General features: G+C 41.4%; 1 protein-coding gene across 1 annotated transcript in view; it reads left to right on the top strand.

Moving 5' to 3' along the window:
* Nucleotides 1-19,777, top strand: part of ADCY2 (adenylate cyclase 2) — a gene marked incomplete at both ends in the record, with an annotated part of 432,098 nt that overhangs the window by 304,322 nt on the left and 107,999 nt on the right. The window contains 5 exons of the mRNA XM_082836187.1: nt 4,905-5,063; nt 5,869-6,001; nt 7,541-7,717; nt 11,173-11,216; nt 14,939-15,019. Of these exons, the coding sequence (XP_082692313.1) occupies nt 4,905-5,063; nt 5,869-6,001; nt 7,541-7,717; nt 11,173-11,216; nt 14,939-15,019 (594 nt within the window). The remainder of the gene's footprint in view (nt 1-4,904; nt 5,064-5,868; nt 6,002-7,540; nt 7,718-11,172; nt 11,217-14,938; nt 15,020-19,777) is intronic.

Raw genomic sequence — 19,777 nt, 5'->3', positions numbered from 1 at the left:
AGTACATGTAAATTGTAAGAGAGAAAGTAGTTTTTACCACCAGACTGCAATGAATATAAAAATCCAGCCCAGAATTACTCCATCTAAGTCACGCTCAGCTCTGTGAATGTAGTTTCAGTTTATATCCATAATAGTTTTCTGCCTTGTATCTATAGGTTCTTTCATTGTAATTCTAGAGAAGATTTGCTTACATAGAATAATGTTATCGTTACAGTTGACAAGTACAGGGTAAAAATGTGAGGTAAAAAATGAATTTTCACTGCCCGTACCATAATGCATACTTCTTTATAAGTACCTTCACAGAAGCCACGGTATTCTTATAAATGATAAAAGCTCTTGTTTTCTGATTGTGTGATTGAAGGATTTCAGTTTGGGTTTTTTTTGGGGGGGGATTGCCTATTTTTGGTCAAGTGATTTTCCCCTATCCTCCACATATTTTTCGGCTAAACAGCATGGGAACTGTGTGCTTGATGGTCTAATTCCTTGTCTCAGGGTCAGAGTAAATAGGACCTTAAGTGAGAGAGCAACAAGTCAAGTTATCACTGTGTTTAGCCCACCGTGGTGTTAGTTGTGGGCCGAAATGGACTGAGAGGTTTGTCGGTGGGTTTCCAGTGCTGGCCAGGGAAGAACAGTGAAGCCCTAGCCGCAGCAGAGTCTGCAGACCTAAGTGTCCAGATCCACTAGTTCAGCCTTTGTCAGGGGCCACTGTGGGGCGGTCAGGGATTGAGAGGCAAAGGAATCGAGAGGAATCGAAGGAAGATTCAAGATGGGAGGGGTGGGCAGTGTTGCCTCAGCTTCCCACTGAAATACATTGTGTGGGAAATAACTGTCCCCCTTCTTCTCCCCATAAGTAAATCATTTGTCTTCTCGGAGACATAAAAAAAAAAAAGTTTTTCAGCTTTATTTCAAGAGTCATTAACTATTCACACCGCTATGGGTCTAGATGGAAGTGAATTTAATCAATGTAGACCTAACAGATTTTCTCAAATGTATAACCCACCCCTGGAGGCCACCTCAGTGTTGGTTTCAAACATGAGGGGAAATGGATTCTATAAATGGGTTTTGTGAAGGATGATATTATGTGAATCAATAGCACATTGGATTCAACAATCCACCCTTTTACTAAAGCTTAATTTCTGCTTTGGAATCAACTGTTTTCCAGTTCTGTTAAGTTTATGTAATTCCAATATGTTGAAGAGCCTTTAGAAAAAAGATTCCCCCACCCCCCCCCCAAAAAAAAGAAAAAAGATTCCCTACATTCTGTCCACTGGCATGTCATCAGTAATACCTTCTTTTGTTGTTACATTTATTTATTGGGGTTAACTATACATACATAAATATTGCCCTTTGAACCATTTTTACATGTACAATTCAGCGGCATTATATACATTCAAAATGTCATACAACCATCACCACTATCTACTTCCAGAACCTTTTCATTGTCCCAAACAGAAACTCTGTACCCACTAAGGAATAACTCCCCTTTCCCTTCCTCCCAGCCCCCAGTAACCTCTGTTCTACTTTCTGCCTCCAATAAATTTGCCTGTTCTAGATATTTCATGCAACTGGAATTGTACAATACTTGTTCTTTTGTGTGTGACTTATTTCACTTTATATAATGTTTTCAAGGTTTATTCATATTGTGGTATGTATCAGTACTTCATTCCTTTTAGTGATGGAATAACATTCCATTGTATGTATGTATTGCATTTTATCCATTCATCATAGATGCCTCAGTGATATCTTATGTGTCCAGCATCTCAGTAATGTCAACAGATTTGAGTGAACTTCCAGAGCTCTTCCTTATACCTAAAGTTAGGTTTCATATCTTAATGGCCATGTGTCCCCATGATCTGCTACTCCTTGACCAAGGGCTTCTGAATTCTTCCCCTGCTATGTATCAACAGTTCGGCTCATGTGCAGTTGACAAAGTGATCAGTAATAGGTCGTAATCGAAAAATGGGCAGAAGACCTAAACAGACATTTCTCCAAAGAAGACATACAGATGGCCAACAGGCACATGAAAAGATGCTCAACATCGCTAATTATTAGAGAAATGCAAACCAAAACTACCATGATGTATCACCTCACACCGGTCAGAATGGCCACCATTAAAAAGTCTACAAATAACAAATGCTGGAGAGTGTGTGGAGAAAAGGCAACCCTCCTACATTGTTGGTGGGAATGTAAATTGGTGCAACCACTGTGTGAAACAGTATGGAATTTCCTCAAAATACTAAAAATAGAATTGTCAGAAGATCCAGCAATCCCACTCCTGGGCATATATCCAGACAAAACAACAATTCAAAAAGATACATACACCCGTGTGTTTGTAGCAGCACTATTCACAATAGCCAAGACATGGAAACAACCTAAATGTTCACTGACAAATGAACAGATAAAGAAGATGTGGTACATACATAAAATGGAATATTAGCGATAAAAATAAATGAAATAATGCCATTTGCAGCAAAATAGATGGACTTAGAGATTACCATACTAAGTGAAGTAAGCCAGAAAGAGAAATACAAATATCACATGATATCACTTACATGTGGAATCTAAAATGTGACATAGATGAACCTATCTATGAAACAGAAACAGACTCACAGACATAGAGAACAGACTTGTGGTTGCCATGGGGGAGGGAGAGTGGGGGAGGGATGGATTGGGAGTTTGGGATTAGCAGATGCAAACTATTATATATAGGATGGATAAACAAGGTTCTACTGTATAGCACAGGGAACTATACTCAATATCCTGTGATAAACCATAAAGAAAAGAATATAAAAAAGAATATATATATATATGAATCATTTTGCTGTACAGCAGAAATTAACACTACATTGTAAATCAACCATACTGCAATAAAAAATAATAATAGTAGGTTGTCTTGCTACACCCCCAATATAAGCCAGGAAAAGAGCGAACACCTCAGCACATTTCAGAAATTCTTTGTTCTCGCTCACACACAAAGACAAGCATTTTCGTTCCCATTTCTTAAGCCAAAAGTTGAGCGTGAATACAGGAATTTCAGTTTTTCAAGCTGCTGAGGAGAAAGCACACGCTTGGCACTTGGAATTTTGCCAGATTATCTCCAGTTTGGGTGGGAACCAGCAACATGGGTCCAGAAACGTTTGCCTGTGTTTTTCCTTCCAAGTTTGGACCTCCACATTTATCCTTGTTCCCCATGAGCTAAGTTCACCACTGCAGAAGCACTTCAGCTGCAGTTTGGGAATATTCCCAACGCTTAAAGAGGCTTTCTTTTCCTGTCATGAAAATGTAAACTGTTCTTAATCAAGGCGGTGATATTCAGGACCCCGATTGTGTAAGTGATTAAGGCTCCTCTTAAATTAGAAAGATTGTCTATTATTGCAAGCTCTAAGGGATCATTTCAACATTTTTCTATGGATCACACAGATTTCATCTACATGCATTAAAACGTTTGGTCAATCAGGCCATCTGAACCCTCGATCAACTCATTTCTCTAAAAAAGACATGAAGCACGTGGAGATTGTTGAAGAGTCGAATCATTAACCAGTCACTTCTATCACGGACTGGCCTTGTGACTCCCGGGCCCTGTCAGGAAGGAGACACTCAGGGGAGTGGGGAGCAGAGAGGAACCATAGTGAGAAAAGGCCTGGAGAGACGGGGACCAGATAGGGCCCGGGCAGCTGTCCACACTCAGTGCTGATGGGGACAGAGTGGTAGGACAAGCCTCCTATGTCATGTAGATGCTCCTCGTGGGAGCAGGAATGAAGGGTTTGGATGACTTGTAAAGTACCCCAAATAGGTTCTTTTTTATAAAAAAAAATGAGAACCGGTAAGGAAGGTAGAGAGGAAGGGAGGGGAAAGAGACAGCTTCTATATTCTTTTTTCAGGACGTCATTTATTTTTACATCATGGACCCATTTCTTTTTATCAGTAGTATGCTCAGATGATGTCACTGCATCATTCAAGCATGCTTGTGCCATTTTGAGATGTTTCAGGTTCATTTTACTGCATCCCACACCTGGTAACCCTTCCGACTTGCTGTGTTGAAATCAGTGTCATTGCTTCCCTCCACGTTTCCTCTTGGGGTGATTCTTTCCATGTAACTAGGGATACCTTCCTGCATTCTTCTTTTACAATAAAATTTTAATTGATAAATGTATCTAACTGGCAGAAACAAATAAGCATCGCCAAGCATTGCTATTTTTGCTTAAAGGAAGTTCTTCATTTGTCTCTTTCAATGAGTTGGCAACAGAGTCCTAAAGTATTTTTTAAATGATTTTTTTAAAATGAGTTTCTTTTTAATGATACCTTATGCATTATTAAAGCTTCTTAAAGAGTATTCTTTTCTCTTTTCTGTTAAAGAATGTGCACAATTGAAAAGCTTTCATTTCGTGGTTATTTTTTTTTAATTCCTATTCAGGCTAAAGTCATTATTAAGCTCACAAATAAGCCGTATTGTCTCATCAGCAGAAAGTATTCCTTGGGGACATAACGTTATGCTAAGCACTAGAATTGCAAATTGCATCTAAGATTGTTTCTGACGGTACAAGGCAATGTCACACGAGTCTAGTATGAAAATTCTGAGGAGGTGTCAGCACATGTTTTGTGCGTGATACACATTGGTTGAAAAAGTAGAAACTACAACCAAAATGCTGCATCACGAGCCCTGCCATCCTGACGCTTTACCGGCCAGAGCACTGGCTTGGCGCTGGTGGTTTAGTCTGGTAGTAACCGAAGAAAAATCCCTTTCTCTTGCCTTAGAGCAGCAATCTTCTGCCACAGTAAGAATTCATGACAATATTTCCAACAATCTGAGACATTCTGAATGATAAAATGCCCAGAAAATTGGCCAGGAATTAAAGGAAGAAGAGGCTGGTCCTGGAAGGTGATGTGACTTTCCTTCCCTTTAGGAAAGTGAGGGACGCCACTGGAGTGGACATCAACATGCGCGTGGGAGTGCATTCTGGGAACGTCCTCTGTGGCGTGATCGGGCTGCAGAAGTGGCAGTACGACGTATGGTCCCATGACGTTACCCTGGCCAACCACATGGAAGCTGGAGGGGTCCCCGGGTAAGGCGGCACATTGGCTTTCTCTCGTCCAGCAGGTTACAGGGCTGGGAATAATAGGTCGACAGGTTAATAACCAACTGCTCAGTGATTTCTGTTGCCTTGGTTAGTATCACGTTACTCATGCCCAGTGGCCTTTTCCATTAACCAGATGGACATGAACTCTCAAGCCCCAGTGCAACCACCCCTGGGACCCGTGGTCAAAGACTGTGGATGTCAGATTCTAAATTACAGACTTCTACTCATTTTCATATTTATGAATAGAAACCTAAGTTAAAGATGGTTTATAAGTCAGTGGAGATATATGACGTTTCTCTATTATTGGTAACTTCTGAAATCAGTACTATTGAAATAAGCAAACGGTACCATCTGGATAGATGACACGAGAATCTCGATGCAAGTGCTGTAATTTGGAGAAGCATGAGAACAAGCATTGAGAAAGAAAGCCCATACTTTTATACAGATCAGCACACTTCCTAAAATGACTTTGGCATGCATTTCAAAAAAAAAATATCTTCATACCCCAAAATTCGATAAGATCGAGTTTTAATTGCTGTAATTCACCATGCAGGTTTCTGTGAGTGCAGAGAAGCTCCAACTATTAGTAGCTCATGACATCTGGGAGCATCTTTCCAAAGCAGCGGTTAACAGACTATGAACCTTAATTACAGTCAGTTTTACTAAGAACATATAGCCTTTCCTTCACTTGGGGCAGAAGAAATTCTCTCTGAAATCCCAAATAAATAGAAAGTCTTCTTGCACGTTCCTCCTTATATATCCTGATTGTGGTTTTAAAATGGAATTTCAGACGTGTGCACATCTCTTCCGTCACACTGGAACACTTGAATGGGGCTTATAAAGTGGAGGAAGGAGACGGTGACATCAGAGACCCATATTTAAAGCAGCACTTGGTGAAGACCTACTTTGTAATCAACCCCAAGGTCAGTATTGTAAAGAGTCTATAATTAGCCTATGACTTCTGTGATTAAAAGTGAAAAGGGCAAAGTACTCATATGGAAAGTGTTTTTAGTCAAGAACTAGTGTAATTCTTCGCTCATCTTTGCCTCTAAAACTACTTTAACTGCGTATGTGTTTTGTAACAATGGATTCAAATATTTATTAAAGAAACACTTGAAATGAATCGCTTGTTTATATGACAAGGGTATTATCTGCATCACGAGGTTGTATAGGTTAGTCAATTGTTGATCAATGTGTGTGTTAGTCCACGATGGACCCCGCCTGTCAGTTAGAAAATTAAATAAAGATAAGGATTTTGCTCAAGGCTTTGGATGATAAAAATCTAATGAGAGAAAGTAGGATGAAGATATAAGAAAAAGGGAAAGAAGAAACTTCTGGAAGATTGGCAAGTAAATGTCATGTATACACTTGTGTGAGTACATTGTGTGCAGATATGGTAACTTTGATACAGTAAACACCATTCATCGCATGCAGACAGCTGCTGGCTCTAACCCTTCACACCACGTGTCAGGCCAGAGCGGGGGCTTAGAGTTCTCATCTCTTTTAACCCTTCCCAAATTCCTGCCAGATGGGTACTACTGCTATTTACAGATTAAGAAACTGAAGCTCTGAGGGTTTCTGTAAACTCCCTCCAAATTGCAGGCTGGTAAATAGTGCAGAGAGCAGCAAGACACACCTCTGAATTGTCAAAACCAATATCATAACATCAAGGAGATCAAGTGTATTAATGTTTACTCACAATAATCTCCCTAAAACCCCAGTTTCACCTTCAGAGACAAACTTCCAACTGACCAGAGGGTTGATCTGGAGACAAATGTATGACAAGCGGGACGAACTGTGCGGTGATGGGACAGGGACGGCACAGGGAAGAGGTTAAAAAAAATGTGTACCAAGAACACTGAGTTCAGCTCGGTGCTCTGTGGTGACCTAGATGGGCAGGATGGGGGTGGGTGGGAGGGAGGCCCGAGAGAGAGGGGATAGATGTTTACTTATAGCTGATTCATTTCTTTGTACAGCAGAAACTAACACCACGTTGTAAAGCAACTATACCCCCAATTAAAAAAGAAAAAAAAAAAAAGAAAGAAAGAACATTGCGTTCAGGCAAAGAACAGCAAAACACCGATATTCGGGGCCATTTAGCATCAGAAAACCCCCAATCGCTTTAGGAAAAAACACAACCATCAAGAACACATTGAAACAGATCAGCATATTCTGTCTAAGAATCAACTTTATAAAAACATCCCTTAAAATAGCTATTATTTTTCCCTAAGTTTCAAATACAGGTAAGTTTTGTTGTCTGAAAAAAAAATCATTGGGCTCCAACAGCTCATGGCACTGAATACCAGTCACTGAAGGAATGAGAGTAGGAACCAGGAAAGTGAAGGGCATGATGTTAGAGGAATCTGCTTACTCAAGGGAGGCTTCTTGGTGGGCAGAGCAGGAAGGCGGGAGGCTGTGCACCTGTGCCCCGCCAGGTGTAATGCTTTGTTTCTCACCCCAAGGGAGAACGACGGAGCCCCCAGCACCTCTTCAGACCTCGAGCCACCCTCGATGGAGCCAAGATGAGGGCTTCCGTCCGCATGACCCGGTACCTGGAGTCCTGGGGAGCGGCCAAGCCCTTTGCACACCTGCATCACAGAGACAGCATGACCACGGAGAACGGCAAGATCAGCACCACGGTACGCCCTCCCCATGCCCTAGCGCTGGGCGAAAGCTAGTTCCCCAAAAGGCATCTCCTGCCAAAGTAACTTTTGTCTGTAATGAGGCAAGCTCACTATCTCCGACTTCTCAGATTGGCATTCTCAGATATTCCTTACAGATATCAGGTTATCAATGAGCACCAACCCCGCATTGCTAAGGGTTTTAACCTAGAGTGATTTTGCATTATAACCTTATTACCCAAGACTCTAATTTACAACTGACAGTAGCAACTGAATACAGCTGAACTCTTTTTTTAAATCCAGGTTTGTGTTTTGCTTATGCTATTATGAAGTACAATAGAAAGCCCGAGCATCTTAGTAAGAGAACAAATGAAGGCATGATGTCCTTGGAATTTGAGTGGCATCAATAAAACTGTCTCTTCATCACACAGAGGTTCAGGCTGTGTCAGAAGCAATGTACATTCTATTGTTGGATATCCTTATTTACATCATCCTTACTTCCAACAGAAAATAAAGTCCCAATGCTTCTTGCAGTAGGGACATTCTCAATAAGATAGCTGAAGTGCAGATAGACAATAGAAAAACTCATAAGAGGAGAGAAAAGTAAACACAGTTGAGCACGTAGAATAATCCCAATGGTATAGTTAGATTTTAAAACAGTCTCTGAGTAAAATTTCATGCAGAATGGCATTAATTGTATTAGGGATGCATTTGAGGTAAAGAAAGAAAATGGGATGTTACATAATTCTTATTAGCTGATGAGAAAAAGAAACATACCAGGCTGTCAGGTAAAAGTGGACATTTCACAATTACACACCCAAGCCCAAAAGGCAGGGGCTCAGCATTCTTGTTTTGTCTCAATTACATCTCTTCTCTCAACTTCCTTTGTTCTTTTTCAACTGAAAAATAAATGATCTGACAGATCATGATCCCTCAGTCAGTCAACAAGGGAGACCACCAGGGCAAGTCCTAGAAGAGTTTGCATTCTGTTGGAAAGAGAGAGACCGTAAGTCGGATGCAAATGAACAAACAAGATCACTCCAGGTGCCTGCTCAGGGCCATGATGAAGAGAAAATGGAGTATCGTCTTTGGGAGTGAATGGTGTGGCTACTCTGGATGGGGCGGCTGGGGACATCTCGGAGAAGGGGGGAAGTCGGTGGCAAATCAAATTCTGTGGCCCTGAGATGGAAATGAATTGGCATCTTTGAGGGCAGAGAGAAGGCTGGTGTGGCTGCAGCGTCATCAGCAGTAAAGCAAAGGGAGGTCATCAGGGCGAGAGGCTCTAAGTAATCATGTATAATTTATTCTGATTGTGATGGGAAGTCCTTAGAGGGTCTTACCCAAGGGGAGGGCATAGTATAATTAATGCTCTGGGTAATGGAGCAAGAATGCAGTGTTCCAAGGGAGGAGGATGGTGCCCTCTTATGCTAAGATTTTAGTAGTGGAAACAGTGAGAAGCAAACTCAAGTTATAATTTGAAAGTGGAACATATAAGACTTGGTGATGGAGTGGGTATGTGTGAAAAGGAGGATCAAGGAGGGATACACACTGTTTTGGCTGCACCCCTAGAAGAATGATGATGCCATGAACTGAGATGACAAATACTCGGGGAAAGTCAGGGGATTTCAGATGAAAAAATCCAGGTTTTGCTAATGGACATCTTCAAATCAGTATGCCTTTTAGACACCGAAGTGCAGCTAGGAAGTTGGCAGTTGGGTGTGCGAGTCTGGAACTCAGGGAAGAGGTCCCAGATGGAGATGTGGATGTGAGAAGCATCCGGCTTTAGTTGATATTTGAAGCCATGGAGCTGGATGAGATCATAAGAAGAGAAAAGATCCAAGGAGGCAGGATTGGGGCAACTGGAACCTTCCAGCAACTAGACCCTGTTAGAGGAAAGGTATCCTAAGACCCTAGGATCTAGTAGTCAGGGAAAGTCGATGCTTCTATCACTCTTATGCAAAAAGTTGGATAATTTCATCTCAACACTGCATTTATTATTAGTACTAATGGCTAATATCTCTCATCGAGATTTGTTATAAACCAAGAGTTGGTTGGTCGGTCGGTCGGTTGGCTGGTCGGTTGGTTTTCAAGAAATAAGAATCAGATCTAAATATTAAAACATGATTTTCTGTGCTGTTTCATATGTGTACCTGTGAAAATAAGGCCTTGCTTTTCTGGGTGTGTGATTGATGTTGCTGTGTTTGCTAATTTCTTATCAGTCTTTATTGTCTCAGGACTTAAGAGCAACTGTCTGCCTTACTATCTCAGCAAAACACTAAAGGAGAGATTTCAGCCTGACTTTAATCTGCTATTATGTGTTAGTGAAGATGCCTCTTTCAAGAGAGTTGTTACTGGCTAGAGATTTGAACTTCAGGAATTTGTGTATAAAAATCAGAGGGCCTCTGGGACAAACTCAGTTTTCTTGACCAGCTGGCCTCCAGTCACAGAGATGGAGCCTAGGGATTGCCTTAGTAGAGACAGAGGACATCTGAGGCTTTGTTTATTAGCACATGAAGCCCATAGGACTGTGTCTCTTACTCAGTTCCAGAAAGATCCCATTGCCATTCTTATTAATACATCCCAGGGTTGAACAATTGTCATTGCCAAAAGTTATTTCTTTTATCTAATCCCCTATGCAGAACTTCATTGACTCTTGATTTAACGTTGATAGAGCTGGTAAATAAGGCATTGTTTTACTTTATATAGTAAAACTTGGAGTTCAGTTATTTTTTTAAGACTCACCTTTCCCTAGGCTGAATACATTTCCTGATCTAACCTTGGAGATCAAACAACAAAGAACAGTTTATTTGGAGCCACTTTGTTACAAGTTTTATTTTAATTATTTTATTTTATTTAAATGTATGAAAGTGAACCTTGTGGTTTTTTAAGTCTATTATTGAACATTTGGCAGTGGAGACCCCCGCTGATTAACTCTGACCAATGTCTGTCTCTGTCATTGACCTTTTTCAGGAACTACCAGCACTCATATGTACATTTCTTCTTTTCGATCAATGATTCTCGCTTTCACACACTTAACCAACAGTCCCATTTCTTAACAGCCCAGTCAGTGATAAGGATTGACTATAGATTTTATGAGCATGTTTGTGTCTTAAAGCATTTTTTAAATTTCAGTCTGATGCCAAACTACATTTTCCCATCATTTGTCTACAGTAACTTTAATAACAGTCCTCTGCAGGCATTGTTTGAAATCATATCTGCAAATATCAGGATGGAAATTTTAAAAATTCAAACCACAATCCTGACACCAGAGTTTATAGATTACAAAAAAATTCTAAATATAAACTGAATTTTTAATCATGTTTCACATTTATAATTAAGCTCTTTTTCTCCTCATGGGTAGTTATTTGTTACCTAAGTGATATTTTCCATGATAGAAGAAGAAATATACATCCTTATCACTGAAAGATTCTTAAAGTATGTTTTTGGCAACTAATACTCTTTTTTTTTACTAGGATGTACCAATGGGTCAGCATAATTTTCAAAGTCGCACCTTAAGGTATAGTATATGTGTATACATTCCACTTTCTAATTTTTTAAAGGCTTAATTGTTTTTTATTTATTCCTGAAAGTAATTATCATCAATTATAGTAATTTTGAAGTCTACTTCTTCTGAAAAAAGTGCAGCTACTTGTGAAAGCCCCTACTAAATTGCTTTCAGCTTCTAAAAATAGGATTATTGGTGTCATTTTATTAGAGTTAAAAGAAGGAAAAGGAAAACACTGCCTAGTAAACACTTTAGAACTTTAAATTGTTTTCTTAAAATGATTCTTCTTCGTATTAATCTGTAGTAAAAAATTGAACTTTCTTAAAATGAGTAACTTACTTAAAATGATGTTTGTGGGGTTGAATCCTAGAAATAAAAGCAAGGTTAAGTCCAGCCTTTCTATAGTGAAAAGAAGTGCAGCCCACCCTGCTCAAAAAAAGAAAAATTGGTGCTTCCCTGGTGGCGCAGTGGTTGAGAGTCCGCCTGCCGATGCAGGGGACACGGGTTCGTGCCCCGGTCCGGGAGGATCCCACATGCCGCAGAGCGGCTGGGGCCGTGAGCCATGGCCGCTGAGCCTGCGCGTCCGGAGCCTGTGCTCCACAACGGGAGAGGCCACAACAGTGAGAGACCCGCGTACCGCAAAAAAAAAAAAGAAAAATTGCTTCCACAAAGGCCTGTAGGTCCCTGTTGCCATCTTCACAAGATCACAGACAGACACTAACCCTTTTCCTTGTCTGTGTTCCTCTAGCTTTGGGGCTCAGAGTCTTACTTTTGCGTTGGTCTGGGAGCTAAGTACTTCTTATTGAAGATGTTAGGATAATTAATGAAAGGCCCCAAACTTGAGTCAGCTTTTCTTTCCCCACAGAGATGTGAGTTTATCCCTGTAGAAAACGCATTGCCTGAAAGTAGTTAGATCATTCCCTGCCAGATCTTTAGGGCACACTGTTTCAGACCCCTCTATGTTACTTTATTTTTGTTGTAATGAGCTCTAATTTGTATTTTGTGTAAAATTTGAAATTTTAACATTGACATATAACACTTAGAGCCCTATGTTATAAGGAAAATTGGGTTCTTGGGCTTTTGAAATGTTATTTTTTAAGTGGCAAATACCAAATTAAAGAGAGCTTAAGGTAATTTAAGAAATATTTGGGACCTGTGACATATCTTGAGAAGGCTTGACTCTTCAGGCCAATAAGAGACCAGCACATCTGCAAACAACTGTCTACAGAATTTCATGGACGTCCTTTCGCCTTATATGTGCTATGTCCTCTCATCTGTCTAGTGGGAAATACCTCATGCAGTGCCAGTATGATGTGGGCAGTGTATTTGGGTCTGAGTGCTGTCTGAAAGACAGTGATCAGAAGCTGTCAGTTTTATCTGTACCAGGCATATGGGAAACCTAATTTCATCCCTACAGGGCTACTCCAAGGTAGATGAAGTTGCCATTATCATTTTAGGAGGGAAGAAACCATGGTGCTGGGTTAGGAGGTGACCAGAGTCACATGACTGGAGGCGAGGCCATGGTTATGCCCAGGGTCTGTGACACCAAAACCTGTGTTCGTAGCTGCTCTCCTGTCCTGCCTGCCCTCCAAAGAGCTTCCTCCACATCTGCTCCACTTCCCTCCATGGTGGTTGATCTTTGGTGGCCCCAAGCCTCACAGAGAGAGCTCGGCTTTCAAATCAGCCTCACCTGGGACTTCCTGTGTACGTCCTGCCTATGTAACATGGCCAAGATCCTAAAACCTCTCTGAGCCCACAGCCTGGCAGTGAGTGGGCATCACAGGGCAGTGAAGCATCATCTGAGATAAAGCAGGACCTCTTCCATGCCTCTTTAGATATAGTGGCCCAGGCCTGGGGGTGGGACAGGTAGGGGAAGGAGCTCAGGAGAAAGAATGGAGAGGAATTGGAAAGAGGGGTTGGGGACACTCAGTACTGGGTAAGCCAACGGTAGGGCAAGAATGAGGACAGGAAGGTCAAAAATGCTGAAACGTTGAAAGTCTGAGGAATAAAGCCCTGCTTGGTGAATTACGAACTCCTCGTGGGGAGATGATCAGCCCCAAGGGTCTCCTATCACTTCTGTAGCGCAGGTCACAAAACTGTGGAGACAAGGAAACTGTCTACATGTGAAGAGCTGTTAGCCAGAAAATTAGTGAATACAAAGGGTGCATAATAATAGGCATTTATTGGCTACTTCATGTGCCACATTTACTGCATTGAGCACCGCACAGGCATTATCTAAGCTAATCCTAAAACAGACTCACAACGGCAATGCCATTGTTAGCACCCTGGACATATGATTGAAGGGTTAAATTTTCTTGTGAGCTCAAGGCACCGACACTGTTCCTTCTCACACTTGGAGACACTTTTTGAAAGAGAAAGCCACCAAACTGATGTCAGGAATCTCAACCCTTGGCATAGAGCTGATTAAAAGAAAAAGAAGAGTCTAAAATGAAGGTAGCACCTCAACCATAAATGAGAATGAGCCATCTTAGATGATTGCTAAGATGCCATGCTTTTTTTAAAAGAAGGATCAAAATTAATTTGCCTTCCAATTTAGCTTGGAATTTGGCATGCTAAAACCTCTTAATTCCATTGGCTTAGTGTCTACAGGTGGATCACTTAATATCGTTCTGTTTTTGAACCAAAACTGCCCTTAGCCTGTTTAAAGAAAGCAGGACCTGAAAGTGTGAATCCACAAACAATGATATAATGTAGGTAGATTACCCATCCATCTCATTAATGATAATTCCATGAGATTTAATTACAGATAAATATGACATTGCACACTTAATACTATTCTTATCTATATATAGAGGCAGTTCTAAACTCAGAAAAGTATTATTTTTATTCCAGAGTAGGAGGTCTATTCAGTGAGTAATTTAACCAACCACAAGACAAAGAAGCCTCGTGATCACTCCCATGGGACGAGGTGACTCGGACACCCAGACTCAGGTGCAGGCTCGGTCAGGCCAGTTCGGGAAGGGCCAGATGTGCTCATACTCTTTGCAGTAGATGTTTAACTTTTAAAAACAAGTATTATTTTGATTTTCTCCTTTACATCATTCTCATGCTAATTGTCAAATTAACCTTGGAGAACTCATTCTTATCTTGGCACAATTTATTTGCAAAACATTTTATATTATGACTGAAGATTATTTACTTCCAAGATCAAGTGAGCGGTCTGCACATATAAGTGGGGTTTTCTGTGAATAGCGCTTTCCAAAACTGTGGAACATTTAAATACATGCAATGAAGCTTTGACGTGTCTCAAGTAAGACTTTAGTTCTGAAAATTCTTGAAAATTGACCAAGGGAAGCATAAAATAGGAATGATTATTTTGTCAACCATACCAAATTTTTACAAGGGAATTTCCAAAGCCAGTATGTTCTGTCATAATATAAAGTTTATAAAGGCAAAAATTCAAGGGCTAGTGCATCTCTTGGGACAGAAATTTCTTTTATCTCAGACACCAAGGACATATCTTTCAGTGTTGCTTTTTAATTTCACTCTGAGTAGTAAGGCAACATTTTACTGCACCAAAAACTCCAGCCAATTCATTCAATCCACAGAGTGGCTATATGTTAATAGAGAAACGGCTGCACATAGATTGTTTCCTTTTTAAAAAAAAATTCAGTTAACAGAATCAGACAGAGATTTTGGCATCATAGACACACAGGCTTACTGTTTAGTTTAGTAATAATATTCTTACCCAAAATATTTCCTCCTTCATATAGAACCAAGTCACAAAAGAAGAGATTTGAAGAGGAATTAAATGAAAGGATGATTCAAGCAATTGATGGAATCAATGCACAAAAGTGAGTACTTTTAAATTATCATTCCTCTCTTATTTCAATCCTATTATTTGAAAATAATGACATGTTTTCCAAAAGAATTTCCCCCCAAACTCTGTCATACTTATCATGACAAAGCCAAGTTTTCTGAGACAGTTCATTCATTTCACCACAAGCATCCTTAATAATAGCTTTTGTTAGTAGTATTTCATCTTTAAAAAAATTTTTAACTCTGCCTAATCCTCCCCAAGTAAATTACTGATAAACAACATGATACATAATTATAGAGAGAAAATTAGAGCATAGTGTGTTCAGTAGCATATTTTTTAAAGATCAGTAGATTCCACATGGGAAAATCATTAAGTTGTAATGTGTGACACTATTCAAAATGCATTCATCCCCCCACCCCGAAAAATCAGAGAATGTGGATGTACCTGTGTTCTAAATCCTGGAAGAGGGTCTTGAGCATTAGAATCTGAATTCATGGAGGCAGCAGGAGGAAGACCAATTCTTTGGAGGCCAAAATATCACTCAGTCTATAAAGCCAAGAATTGCTATTGTAGTTTTAAATGGTCCAAAAAGGCAGGAGGCAAGATTTAAAGAAGGTGGTGGCTTTCATGGCTTGCACAGAATGATTACATTCACCGGCCTTGGAATTCTCCTTAGGTGTGTGTGCCATGGCTGACCTCATGAAGGGCAGGAGGTAAACAACTCAGTGTGGTTCCTGGTACTCATTAGATGCTCCATAAATGTTTATTGAATTAAACTGCAGTGAAAACCTTAGTAGATCCAAATGAAAAGGTTTTATGCGGGGCTTCCCTGGTGGCGCAGTGGTTGAGAGTCCGCCTGCCGATGCAGGGGACACGGGTTCGTGCCCTGGTCCAGGAGGATCCCACATGCCGCGGAGCGGCTGGGCCCGTGAGCCATGGCCGCTGAGCCTGTGCTCCGCAACGGGAGAGGCCACAAGAGTGAGAGGCCCGCGTACCGCAAAAAAAAAAAAAAAAAAAGGTTTTATGTGAAAGTTTTCATCTTTATGGAAATCTATTTAATTTTTATCAAGAAAGTTGACTCATGGAAAGTGTAAATGATTTTCACCTTGAACTGTGCCTCCAAAATTAAGTTACACAGCTTTGCAAAATGCATACCTCTTCTAGACTGTGCTTTGCAAGTGTGCATTTCAGAATATTTACAGTACTTATGGAGGAATCGTATGAGTGTATGTATGTATGTATGTGGTGTGTGTGTGTGTGGAGTTCCATACATATACAATAAAGTCTCTAGGGCTGGCTAGAGCTGCAATTCAGATATGCCAGCACATTGAATGCACACCTGCCTAATCCCTGCTGTATACCCCAAATAGATAAAGCCTTCCACCTGCCACAGAGCACTCAGGGCACACCAGCAGTGCCGAGATAGGTGCTCTGCTTTGCGTGATACCAGGATCGAAGTAAAAAACAGTCTCAACTCTGCCCTGATTGAAACCTCAACACCTCACAACTGAGAAAAAATGATTACCTGTAATATACTGGCAGCTAAAACCCAGGCAAGTCTGATTTCACACAATGTAGATTCATTCGACCAGAGGAAATAGCAATTACTACTCTGTAACCCACTGGAATAAAATACAGCAGCAGAGAGACGAAATCTTGTTCCTTGACAAAGGTTAGCCAATTACAATGATAATAGTAATAATAAAAAACAAATGTATAAAATCAGCCTCAGCATGTCTTCATGCAGGACGCCTACCTTGTTAAACTACTTTTATGCCCACTTTTTAGAACGTTCCTACTAAAGGAATCATTAGAAAGTACAGTCATTGGCTTTGCTTTATTTTTGTCAAGGTTGTTTGTGAATTGTGTGTCAGTATGGTATCGTTTTGTACTCAAATACATGTTTAGTTACCACCTTTGTGTTTTAACGTAGTTTTATGCTAAAGTCGTGGTTAACGTTGGTGTAACTGCTTATGCTGTAATTTTCCCAACACATTTCAGAAATCAAGTGGAGGAAAATGTCATGCTGTACTCAAAAATCAAAAGGGGAATTTTTTAAATGGAAGCTATTATGCACCTATTTTTTTAATTAGCTTCACTCCCATTCTGTTATGCCCTGCTCATTAAACTCTCTTCTTCTTCGATAAGAGGTTCTTCTGATCTTATTTGATTTTCCCCTTGAGGATTCAGTAGGGACTCCAGGCTTGATGTACCATTCAGTCGTTTTCTGCTATTGACATAAAACAGTGATTTATATGCAGATTTTCATGTATTCATTCATTTACTCATTTAGCAAGCATTTGTTAAAGGGTGAGCAATGTCGTCATTTGCTCAGCATCAGACATGCATACCAAGACCCCAGGCCTCGTGTTACCCCTCAAAGCCCTGAGTGAGGGGAAGAAAGATCACTGCACAGATGCCCTACAGTTGTGACAGGTAAAGAGGAGCAGGACAGCACAGATGAAAAGTCTCAAGTTTTCCGGAGGAGGTGACACCTGGGCCAAACCTTGAAGGAAACTAAGAGGGAGAGAGGGAAACCTTCATGGTGTGATAACAGGATGCGCCAGGGTCAGAGGTGTGGTCCCCAGTCTTTAGCACAATCAGGACACAGGACGCCCCTGCAGGAGTCTCTCAGGGTAAAGAGGCTTGAGTGGGAAGTTGGATGCCCTGAGAAGCAACGTGGAGTCCGCCTGAGGGGGTGGGGCGTGAGCACTTTGAATGGTTCTAATCAATGACTGTGTGATCACCTCCATCCTGCTGGTATGCAGAGGATTCCTTAAGACAGGAAGACCCTAAAGTGAATGCTGCAGAGCCAAACCAGAGATGGCCAGGCCCCCGTGAGGACGGAGCTCAGAACAGGGGTTTTGACTTAGTCTGGGTGGGTGATGTCAGCTGAAAAACAATGCACAACCTGAGAGTTGTGAGTTCAGTTTTACTGGGGGCAAAATGAGGACCGTAGGCCAGGAGACAGCCTCTCAGGTAGCTCTGAGGAACTGTCCAAAGAGGTGGAGAGGAGGTCAGTATACACGTGATCTTGGTGAAGGGGAGCACGTGCAACCCAGCACACGTTTAGGCAGAAGGTGGCTCCTTCTCGAGGAGCAGATGTGCCCATTAATAATTTTAGTGCGTTTCTAGATGTGAGAAGAGGCAAGAAATTGGGCTTATAAAATCTCCTGAAAATATCTGAACTATCTGAAGGCCTTTTCTGCCAGTTTTCCCAGAGCACAGATGCCTCATTCACGATCTCCACCCTGAACCCCTTTGAAAGTGTGTTGAAGGTCAGCGACAGCAGTGGCCAGTGACAAAATCCTTGTAGAGGCAGGTGGCAAGTGGCAATTTTTAGTTGGCAGCGAGGTGAGAGGGAAGAAAATGTGTACCAGAGGTCTGCCCCAAAGAGGATTACCAGAAGCTTCTCCTCTCTGGAGGTGCAGAGCGGGAAAGAGGAAGCCCTGTGGGTAGACGAACCAGACCATCCCCTCCACGGCAGTATTTTTCTCTTGAGGAGCTGGGCAGTCCTGTATGATTCATCTCAATAGAGGAGTGTGCTGTACAGTTAATATTCAGAATGAGATTGCCATGTCAGGTTCTTCCAGATTGGTGTAAAAAAAAAAAAAGAAAAAATGTAGGAAAGAGGTAATGTGAAAAGTTCAAAAGGGGAGAAACAGGGGCCTCTGGGGTGCAGGAAAGGAGCTGGTGAGTTAATGAAGGACACGGGACCCAGGTTTAATTATGTCTGAGTGGAGTGGAGTGCATGTATGGGTGGATGACCGGCTGACCCCAGGGCTGGGGAAGGATCGGGCTTCCACACCGAGAGACCATCTATCCAGCATCATTTATTTCAGCTGCAGGTCCATGGACCACCTTTCCCAAATGCCACAGGTCACCCACGACCTTAGTGCGCAACTGAGGCCACTTGGACCTTTGGATTCAAGGCTGCATAGTTAGGTGGTATGTTAGTCAGCTGGGACTGCCGTACAAAATGCCATGGGCTGAGTGGCTTAAGCAACAAAAATTAATTGTCTCACAGCTCTGAAGGCTAGAAGTCTGAGTCAGGGTGCCAGCATGGTTGGTTTCTGGTGAGAACTCTCTCCTTGACTTGCAAAAGGCAGTCCCCTTGCTGTGTGCTCCCGTGGCCTTTCCTCTGGGCTACGCAGAAAAAGAGAAAGAGCGAGCTCTCTGGTGTCACTTCTCATAAGTACACTCATTCTCTTGAGTCAGGTCCCCACCCTTAGGACTGCATTCAACTCTAATTACTTCCTTGGAGGCCCCATCTCCAGATACGCACACTGCAGGTTAGGCCTTCAGCGTATGAAGTGGGAGATATGAACAGTCAGTCCGTAACGAAAGGAAAGTGGTCTTCTCTGTATTTTAGCATCCCCTTTGTGATAACATTCCAGAATAATTCTGCATGAGGATGTGGAAGTACTTTGTCTCTCAGCTCAAGTCAAGATCTTGTTTAGAATTTCCTTTATTGGCCTCAGCCTGGCACAAAAGCAACTTAGTATAAATTAATAATCATTTTTTGGTGTAGCGCAGGGGCAGGGTTGACTTTCTTTGTGCCAGAGACCACTTGGGTCAGGAACAGTGTCAGGAGACCGGTAATATTGCACACATTCTCCATTCTCTTCTCTGTCTGTAGTTCCAATTCCCCAAAATATTTGACCTTATTTTCCCACACAAATCTTTCTGACTCCAAATATCCATATGACATTTATAAATCTCTGAGTTTCCTGTGAATCAGTATTGGGAACTGAGGCCACCTCAGAGAACCAACAGAGACGTGAGGCCTGTG

Source organism: Leucopleurus acutus (assembly GCF_964270905.1).
Source record: "Leucopleurus acutus genome assembly, chromosome: 3".
Lineage (NCBI taxonomy): Eukaryota > Metazoa > Chordata > Mammalia > Artiodactyla > Delphinidae > Leucopleurus > Leucopleurus acutus.
The sequence above is the reverse complement of the archived record's forward strand: the minus strand, read 5'-3'. Positions and strand labels throughout refer to the sequence as shown.